The sequence below is a fragment of the Arachis stenosperma genome, chromosome 9, assembly GCF_014773155.1.
Source record: "Arachis stenosperma cultivar V10309 chromosome 9, arast.V10309.gnm1.PFL2, whole genome shotgun sequence".
Classification (NCBI taxonomy): domain Eukaryota; kingdom Viridiplantae; phylum Streptophyta; class Magnoliopsida; order Fabales; family Fabaceae; genus Arachis; species Arachis stenosperma.
The window spans coordinates 16622460-16633283 of record NC_080385.1 but is presented as its reverse complement, the minus strand read 5'-3'; the positions used below and the strand labels follow the sequence as shown (position 1 = coordinate 16633283).

General features: G+C 33.8%; 1 protein-coding gene across 1 annotated transcript; it reads left to right on the top strand.

Moving 5' to 3' along the window:
• The first annotated feature begins 8276 nt into the window (after positions 1-8276).
• LOC130950493 (actin-97-like) lies at positions 8277-9960 on the top strand. The gene is made up of 3 exons (XM_057879006.1): positions 8277-8695; positions 8784-9397; positions 9762-9960. The coding sequence occupies exons 1-3, from the start codon at positions 8377-8379 to the stop codon at positions 9825-9827; spliced, it is 999 nt and encodes a 332-aa protein (XP_057734989.1). The 5' UTR covers positions 8277-8376; the 3' UTR covers positions 9828-9960.
• The last annotated feature ends 864 nt before the right edge of the window (positions 9961-10824 follow it).

Genomic DNA, 10824 nt, shown 5'->3' with positions numbered 1-10824 from the left:
TGTAGAGCTTAAAGTATTAAACAGAAACCATAAAAGGTGGTTTACTAAGGATATTTAAACCTAACTTAACTTAACCTTAAATCTAAATCCCATTCTGCCATTCCTCCATACCTCCGACTCCATCATGCATTTTCACAGACAACTAAACAGACAAAGGCAAGCACAAGAAGGTTACAAGTACTGCAGATAACAAATATACATTTAACATGGAAAGTACATTTAGGCACACCCAGTTAATACACAAGCAAGTAATTCAAGTAATATGCATATGATGCATGCTTGTCCTATGGCTGATGAGGCTCATCTGTCGGTTATCCAGCCAACTCGACAAGTCTGAATTGTCCTTAGACTGTCCCCTGACGTGCATCCCCAAGAGTCTATGCATAGATTTTTTCTCAAATAATCAATATTGCTCAATGGGGGTAACATTCCCGGGAATTTATATAGTGCCCGGTCACACTTACGTCGTAGGGTCAACAGAGTATCGAGTTTTCTACCTGGTACACGTGGTGGCAAGCCACGGCACTTTATCCAGGAAATCTCGTATCTCAGATCATTCAAATTCATAAGCCATATAAATAATTCAATTATAATTCATCAACATCCACATCATTATCAATTGCATCTCATTCATCATCATACATTAAACATAATCAATCCTTATCCTTCATTATCACACCTCTCATTCCGTCCATCAATAGCTCCAATTCAAAACATAATTTATTCTTTTCTAAACAAATCAAACTTAAAACATGCTCATTTTCCTAATAACTATAAATCAAATCATATAACCCTTGAATCTAAATCTTTTTAAATAATCATATAAACAACATCTCTAATTTTTATAAAATTTCGGCAGCATCTCCTCTAAAACTCGGACTTTGCCACCCTTTTCGGGTCCAAACCTGCTTTCTTTTCAATTCAACATACCCTTCCTCATCATCATATCAGTCACCACAATAAATCTACCTCAGATCAACAATTATACTCATACAATATTCAAATCCAACAACCAAAATTTAACTAAGGATCATAGTTCACAAATCCTAGGCTTCTAACACAAAATGCCTCAAATCAATAATTCACCAAATTATTAGTTAATCAACAAGTACCTAACCAACCATGTTCATCAACAATAACATTCAACCATAATTCTCTCCAAATTAACATAACAACATTCACCATCCAAAATTAATAACTAATTATTCAATAAACTTCAACCAAATATATTCATCGACAAATTACTAAACATTAAACATACACCTGCATTCCAACTTATCCTATGGTCATCTAGCCTAAGTTTTCACAGAACATTATATATTAAATGCAAGAAACCTAAACCATACCTTGGCCGATTTCCACGTAACGACCAAAGCAAATTATTTAAAACCAAGGCAGCCCCTCAAAATTCAACTAATCAGCTTCCTCCAAGTTCCAATATTTTCACAATTTCAAGCTCCAATTATTTATTCACAACCTAATACACATTTATAACACATATATATCCAATTTAATACTCAAAGCTCAAATTTAATGAAATTAAAATAAAATTATCGTATCCTCACCTTACCCAAGCTTCACATAAGCAAGAGTAAACATTTTCCTCAAGCTAATTGGATCCTAAAACATCAGAAATCAAAGAAATTCAATATTCCCACTTAAAATTCGAAAATTGGGGGAAATAAAGGCTGAGTATAAAATAATGAGTTACCTATGAAATTGTTCCAGTAGAAATGTAGAGCTCGACGCGGTGAACGCGTGGTCACAAACGGTGCGGCGATTGAAGCTCGGACGGAGAAGTTACGGGGATCAGAAGTTAACGTAATAATTTTGACGTTCTTCCTTTCTTCTCCCTGATGCTCTTCGACGCTGCCAAAAATGGGGAGAAGAAGAACGTGGGTTCACTTAAAGGGCTGGTCCGGTTGGGCCCACGGCCCGGTTCAACCGGTTCGGCCCGTTCGGTCCAATATTGGACCGATTTCTTCGAAATTGGTATTAAAATTCTCGTTTCGATGAGCTCTATTCTAATTTAATATAATATTCACATTTCTAATCTTCCTTATTCTAAAGGGACCCATGTCTTTAAGAGCAAAAGCTTTGTTTAATTGTTGGGTGACATTATGAATGGCCTGTGAGGAAGAGCCAGTGAGGATTATGTCGTCAACATACACCAAGAGAAAGAGCACTGCACTATTGGATTGTTTGACAAAGAGGGAGGCATCTGATCGAGTTGCTTAGAATTCGAGTCTGATGAGTACAGTGGACAGCTTGGTAAACCAGGCCCTCGGGGCCTGTTTCAGTCCATATAGAGAGTGAGTAAGCTTGCACACCACCTGTGAACCACTGATTTTGAATCTTTGAAGTTGCGTCATATATTCTTCTTCATGAAGGTCACCATTTAAGAACGCGTTGTTCATATCTAACTGTCTTATGCCCCAACCTCTGGAGAGTACCAATGTCAAAATGATCCTAACACTTGCTGGTTTAATTACGAGACTGAAGGTTTCTTTAAAATCAATACTTGGTCGTTGACTGAATCCTTGAGCTACCAGGCGCGCTTTATATTTGCTAATTGAGCCATCGGAACTTCTCTTGATGCAAAAAATCCAACGACTTCCAACAGCAGATTTTCCCTTTGGCAGTTTAGTGAGCACCCATGTTTTATTTCTCATCAAGGCAGCATACTTCTCATTCATTGCTTGTCTCTAATGAGGGATTTCAAGTGCTTGTCTTGCAGTTTTTGGCTTCAGATCCTAAGAAAGAATTATTTGAAATACTCTTGGTTTAGTGATACCATTCTTAGCCCTGGTGATCATGGAATGCTGATTTTGTGACCGTGGTGGTGGGGTTTGAATTGTAGTAGGCTGAGATGTTTGATGTCGATGTGAGGTAGATGAGGGTCAAGGTTGAGATATTGTATTGGGTGGAGGGTGAGATGATTTGATTGAGGCTGAGGTGGGTTGAAAGTGATATGGGTTTAAGGAAGTGTTATCAGGGCGTATGGATGGTTGATTCAAAGGAAAAGTGAGAATTGTTATGGAGTGTGTGGTTAAGTTTACTGGTTGAGGGTGTAATGCTTGAGGATTGATGAAACCAATGACAGAAGACTTGTAAGGAAAGCTGTCTTCCTGAAACCTAACATCTCTTGCAATGATTATCTTCCCAGCTTTATTAAGGCATTTGAAGCTTGTAGTTGGTTGCGGGCCCAAGATACACACACAACTCAAATCAAAATTAAAGTTTATTCTTGTTGTAGGGCCTGGTGTGTGGATAACACAAGCATCCAAAAACCTTTAGCATGTCAAGTGAAGGAACCTTTGGCATCAGCTTTTCAAAGGGTGACTAATAGTTTAGCACTGGAGTTGGGAGCAAGTTGATGAGATGAATGGCTGTGACAAATGCATCACTCCAAAATTTCATTGGCAAGGCTGCTTCCGTCAATAATGTCAATCCCATCGTTGTAATGTGTTTGTGTTTGTGCTCAGCCGCTCCATTCTGCTGGTACACATGAGGATAAGAAAATCTAGGAACAATTCCTTCTGTCTGCATGTACTTGGTCGAAGCTACATATTCTTTTGCATTATCATATTGTACAGATTTTAATTTTGCATTGAATTGGCGCTCAACCATTGTCTTAAAATGAACAAAGACTGTATACAATTGAGATCTATTGTGGAGTAGATAAATCCAACTGAATTTAGAAAATGCATCAATGAAATGCAAGTAGTATTTAGAACCATTTATTGAAGACACTAGAGCTGGACCCCATATGTCAGTGTACACTAACTCTAAAGAGTTTTTTATTACAGTTTTAGACATTAGAAAAGAAAGTTGACATGATTTTTCCAAACAACAAGAATTACAAAGAGAATTAATGGGAGTAAAGGGAATATAGTGACTTTTCAGAACTCTGGACACTATATCAATGGAGGAATGTCCCAATCTGAGGTGCCATAGCTGAAAATTAGAGGATTTGATCACACTTGTGCTATACATAGCAACATCATTTACTAAATTCTTTATTTTAGCTAGACCAAAGGAGTACAGACCATTCCTAACTGTTCCTTGGAGAAAAGTCTCCTTGAAATCTTGTGATTTTACCAAGCATTTGTTAGGATGAAACTCAACCCAAACATTATTATCACACACGAATTTGTGAACGCTAAGAAAATTTTTCTTGATAGCAAGAACATGCAACAGTCTTTGTAGTTTAAAGCAATGATCTGATGAAAACGGTTTTAGAAATGAACTGCTAACTTTAGAAATCTGTAAAGAATTTTCATTACCTACAACCACTTGCTCATTACCATTGTAGTTCTCATACTTAGAGAAGTTTGATGTCTCAGGTGTCATGTGATGAGTAGCTCCCAAATCAGGGTACCAATTTGGATCATACACTGTTGATGGTGGTACTGCAAGATTTTCCACTGCCATGTTGGCTTGAGGTCTGCTATGACTTCTTCCAAAATCTTTGATAAATTTGTGCGAGCAATCAATTGTTGTGTGTCCTGGCTTGCCACATACTTGGTAGATGAATCTTGAACCATTTTGACATCTTCCTCGTCTAGAACTTGAACCTGAATTGAATCTACCTCTACCTCGATTATTATGGCCTTCTCGATAGCTATATCCTCTTCCAATTCCTCTATTTGCATGATTATTGTAACCATAATTGTTGTTGATTTGTTTGAACCTTCTCTGATTTTTAGCTTGATCAAGATTGACATGAATCAGATCGATCTTTTTGAACTTTTCAAGCTACTCCTCTTAAGCAAGTAGCAATGCTTCTAACACGTTGACTGAGATAGGCTTGTCTCTTGCGTTAATTGACGTAATAAACGAACAATACTCTTCGGTTAATCCTTCTAAGATTGCTTCAACATGTGCTGCCCCATTGATTGGTTCTCCAACTGAGATTAACGCATCGACCGTTTTCTTATTTTCTAGCATATACTCATTCATAGATCCCTCTTTTTTTTGTGTTGGTCAATTTGCTCCTTAATTGACGAACCTTGGCTTTAAATTGTGAAGTGAAAATACTTATAATCATGGTCAAATCTAACGCGAGAACATGCAACCTACCATTCTGGCAGTGAAAGTGTCACTCATCGACACTAAGAGCCAAGATTTCAACAGCGCGTCTTGTCTCTTCCAGGTTTTGTACTCTGTTGAGCTTTGTCCAGCTTTCTCATCTTCTGGTGAATTGAATTGGTGTGGAATATTGATTCCATTGATGTGATCATCTAATTCGTATCCTTCGATTGTTGATTCAGCCTGCTCCTTCCATGGCAGAAAATTTTTGCAGTCTAACTTTATCACTATCGACTTTGAGAAGTTGTAAACCTCTTTGTTGTTATTGTTACTGGTTTGAACTGGTACTGCGGTTGCATTGATTGGAGTTGTCATTTTGGATCTGCAGCTCTAATACCATGAAAGGTATCAGTGGCTAACAGATGGTGATGAAAAAGAAGAGAGGGTGAGAGAGTTTGAGATTTTGAGAGAAGTTAATTATGATTTCTTTCCATCACTCAAATGAGCTATTACAAGAGATTATATATGCTTAACTTACACTAACAGTTTCTATTGCTTAACTAACTAACTCATAACCACTTGCTCTAACTAATTCTGCCAAGCTAGCATGCTCACTCAACTGATTTATTTACCCTTTTAAAATTTAAAAGTCCCCCATAACCACCACATTAATCACCGCTATTTTTAATATTGCGGCAATTTTTTACAACCACCACAAATCTGCTGTCGCTATCTGTCACTCCTATTGTAGTGTACAAGTAAAAAGGAAACGAAAAAAACGAATTTATCAATAATCCAAAAGAAAAAGGGCGTCGAAGATAATCAGTTCTTTGTGCCATGGGACTATTTAATTCTGTATCTGTAGTGTGTGTGGGTTTTGCCATCTTTATTTGTGTGTACAAAATATATTAGTTTATGTGTATATTACGCAAATAAAAAAATATTATATATATTAAAATCAATCATAAAAGAATTATTATTATTTATTTGTATATAAATATTATTTAATTTATTTTAATATATATTTTAATTTTAATATATATTTGGATAAAGTATATTTTTTATTTCTGAAGTTTGATAAAAGTTTTAAAAATATTCATAAATTTTATTTTGTTTCAAGTTTTTTTTCAAAAATTTTTTATTTGTATCAAATATACCCTTGATGGGCTAAATGTTCAAAAAAAATTTAAGACTAATTCAACAATAATGTATGAAAATTTAGGGATATTTTTAAAACTTTTATCAAATTTCAGGAACAAAAAATATACTTTACCCTATATATTTCTTATTAACAACTAATTTTGTAGTTGATTTTAGTATATATTTAATATAGTTATATTCAAATATAGCAAACATTTGATAAATGTGGATGTAATAGTATAAAAAATACATTATTTATCAAATATTAGGTAAAGATAACTAATCTTAGAATTTTTGTTTACAACATAAAGTTACTTTTACTAACTAAATATTGGCTAACTATTTTGACCTCCCACAACAAATATGATCCGCAAGACAATCAATCACAATATGACTCTAAACTGAATTTGCGGGCCATTTGGGGTGCATTTCATTTGCCATTAACTGTCGGTTATTAAAACATTGACCGCTACCACACATGCATGAGGCACACGGTTAGTTAATAATAGTAAAACCTAAAAATAGACAACAAAAGCAACATAGACACAATCACGTTCGTAGCTCCATTCATTCATTCATCTCGGAGTTCCAAGCCCAAGGTACTTAACATTCACGTTCTCTTGTTTTCCACTTCCTTCTTTCTTTCATAAACGTACATTGCACCAATTATTCCATTGTCAAATTCTTTGCAGGTGGCAATTTCTTCCCGATGTATGTTGATACATGATGCTTATATGCATATAATTTTAATTCATTTGCACTTTTATTAATGTTTTTTTTTATGAGGAACATGATATTTGATAAATATGTTTCTTGGTTCTTCTTTTATCTTTTAGTGCAATTGATTTCATATGAAGTTGATAACTGAAAATTATTATATGATATAGTCAAACATATCAAATCAAGTAACGGTTCTTAACTATATTTTCTAATGACTGATTATATTAGATGTATTGAAAAGTCTGACTATATTCTACTGCAAAAGAGTTGAGTAATCTAATGACTGATTTTATATATGAATAAATTCGATTATACATGTATTGTGGTTGTATTAAATAATTTATGTCAATATAATGTTTAATCATTTAGAGCAAAAACTTTTTCTATTCTAAGTTAAAAAATTGTGATTATTCTGTTAGAAAAAAAAATTGTATTCTAATAGTTAAAATTTAATTATTCAGATTGTTGCTTACTTTATTGAAAAAATAAATTAATATTTTCTAATATTCATAGATTATTTTTGAATAATAATTTTTTTATATCTCTGTGCGCTTTTTTTTTTCTATTTTGTAATGATTATGTTATTTTCTTTTTTATGGAAAAAAATTGAGAAATTTAATAGCAATCAGTAGAAAATGGGAGATGCTGAGGATATCCAACCTCTTGTTTGTGACAATGGAACTGGAATGGTCAAGGTACATACGCATCCAAACCTCTATTCTAATCTAGTAGTAAATTTTTGTCTTAGCTCTTGTTTATTTTGTCTTATATGCATGATGATAAGGTGAACATAGTGTAGTCGACTTCATTTGAAGTTGATAGCTGAAAGTCGTTAGATGAAACTTTAGTCAAATCAGTTAAATTATCTAATGACTTTCAGTTATCAACTTCACGTGAAGTCGACTGCACCTAAGTTTCCACTTTATAAGAATCGGATTCAATCCATCAGTTTAATTCGGTCAACTAAAATCAGTCATCTGTAGATCGATTAATTTTGATAAAAAAAAATCAATTGATAATTAATCAATAAAAAAAGACAATAAAAGAATCCGTTAATCGATTAAATCGATACAGTTTTTTAATGGTTATAATTTTATTTAGATATATATATATTAAAATAAATATATTATTTTATTATATTTAATTTAATTTTTATTAAATTTTTTAATTTTACTAGTTGAATTACCAATTTTGTTTGGAAGAGAATGAATTCTCTCTGTTATTAAAAAAAATTGAGGGTGTAAAATGTGATATCTAATTTTTCATTGCTCTCTCTCATATATATTCTTGATTTCATTTACAAAATTAATAATAAAAAATCACATTGTATCCCTCAATTGTTAAAAAAAACGAGAGAATTCATTCCCCTGTTTGGAGAGTCTTGATTATATGTATTTAATTATTTTGTAGGCTGGATTTGCTGGAGATGATGCTCCAAGGGCAGTGTTCCCAAGCATTGTGGGGCGTCCGCGGCACACGGGAGTGATGGTTGGAATGGGACAAAAGGATGCATATGTGGGTGATGAAGCTCAATCGAAGAGAGGTATTTTGACCCTCAAGTACCCAATTGAGCATGGCATTGTTAGCAACTGGGATGACATGGAGAAGATTTGGCATCACACTTTCTACAACGAGCTTCGTGTGGCTCCTGAAGAGCATCCTGTTCTTCTCACTGAAGCACCTCTCAATCCCAAGGCCAATCGTGAGAAAATGACCCAAATCATGTTTGAGACCTTCAATGCTCCTGCCATGTATGTTGCCATCCAAGCTGTGCTCTCCCTTTATGCTAGTGGCCGCACAACTGGTAATTCAACTTTCTTAATTAACTCTCTGTTTTCTTCGGTTTGTTTGATGGATGTGAAATTAAATAAGGTCTCTGTAATGTAATGAAGGTATTGTTCTGGACTCTGGGGATGGTGTGAGTCACACAGTTCCAATATACGAAGGGTATGCCCTGCCACACGCAATCCTGCGTTTGGACCTTGCAGGTCGTGATCTGACAGATTATCTGATGAAAATCTTGACGGAGCGTGGTTACTCCTTCACAACCTCTGCTGAGCGTGAAATTGTGAGAGACATGAAGGAGAAACTCTCCTACATTGCTCTGGATTACGAGCAGGAGCTGGAAACTTCCAAGACAAGCTCGGCCGTGGAGAAGAGCTACGAGCTGCCGGACGGTCAGGTGATCACAATAGGGGCGGAAAGGTTCCGGTGCCCGGAAGTGCTGTTCCAGCCTTCCATGATCGGAATGGAAGCCGCAGGCATACACGAAACGACTTACAACTCGATCATGAAATGTGATGTTGATATCAGGAAGGATCTTTATGGTAACATTGTTTTGAGTGGTGGAACCACAATGTTTCCGGGTATTGCTGATAGGATGAGCAAGGAGATTTCTGCATTGGCACCCAGTAGCATGAAGATTAAGGTTGTTGCACCGCCCGAGAGGAAGTACAGTGTCTGGATTGGAGGCTCCATTTTGGCTTCACTCAGCACCTTCCAACAGGTACGTATATAGTGTGCATTTTTATAAATAAAATGGTGGAAATTCAGGTGTAATCGACTTCACGAAAAGTTGATAGTTGAAAGTCGTTAAATAATTTAACTGATTTAACTAATTTTCATCTAACTGTTCTCAACTATCAACTTCACGTAAAGTCGATTTAAAGTCGACTGCACCTGAGTTTTCACATATTAACTTAAAGTATTAGGTAATATAAATAAAAAATAATATACAAAGGAAATAATAAATTGGTCTACAATATGTTAATTTTTCGTAAGGCATGTCAATGGCTTATCAATGTTAGCCATATCATATATCTTATTATGAAATTCTCATTAATTTTTATATGTTCTCTGCTCGAGTGTAGATGTGGATTGCAAAGGCAGAATATGATGAATCAGGTCCATCAATCGTTCACAGGAAATGCTTCTAATGCTGCAAAGCTTTCAACAAGTTACAATTCACATTTGTATTACATATAAAACCATCAGTTGATTGAGGAGCTCTCTTTTTCCTCCTATATTGTTACCATTTTTTCCATGTTTCTATATTTTAAAGCATAAGCTAAGCAAGATATGAAGGATTCTTCATTGAATTCTTTTTTATCCTCATTATCATTTTGTTGTATAATAAGAACTATGTACTGTTACTATTCAATTTGGTTAAACCAACCATTCTTTGCAAGAATATTTTTATTGTAGATATACTGCTATATATCTGATTCCTTTACTTATTTATTTATTTATTTGTTTATTTTACATACTACTTCAATATTGCTAATTTGCTATAATTATTGTTCATCCCGACAAAAGCTTACCAAGATAATTGAATGTAAGAAGTTATATTATATTATGTCTAAATAATAAAATAAAAAAAGTTGTATAATTTTTTGAAAAGTAATCAACTTGATAAAAGTTAGTTTTTATGAAAAGAAAATTAGAATTCAACTTTTTTTATATCAATGAACTCTTTTTTTTTATTCACTATCAATATCTTAATTGAAGAAAGAATTAAAAAGATAAATAAAGTGAATTCTCTTCTTACTCATTATAGATCAAAATTAGTAATTATTCATTTTATTTTTATTTGTGATAATCATAAATTTTAAGATCCTTATAATATGAATGATAGTTTTATAATGTACATTAAAATTATATTAAATTAACAAGTGATATCAGAATATTTAGATTATGAAATTTGTGATTGTCTATGAAAATGATATTTCAATAACTGCAAAATTGATGTAGCATGAAATCTATAGTTATAAGAAATTATTAACTATTATTTTAGTTAGGGGTGTGCATAAAAAAACCAAAATGTGGTTAACCGGTTAAAAAACCATAACCACATTTTGGTTAATCAATTTAATAAAACCATTTTAAAAACCATATCCATATTTTTTAAAATTGGTTAACCAAAACCAAATTTAA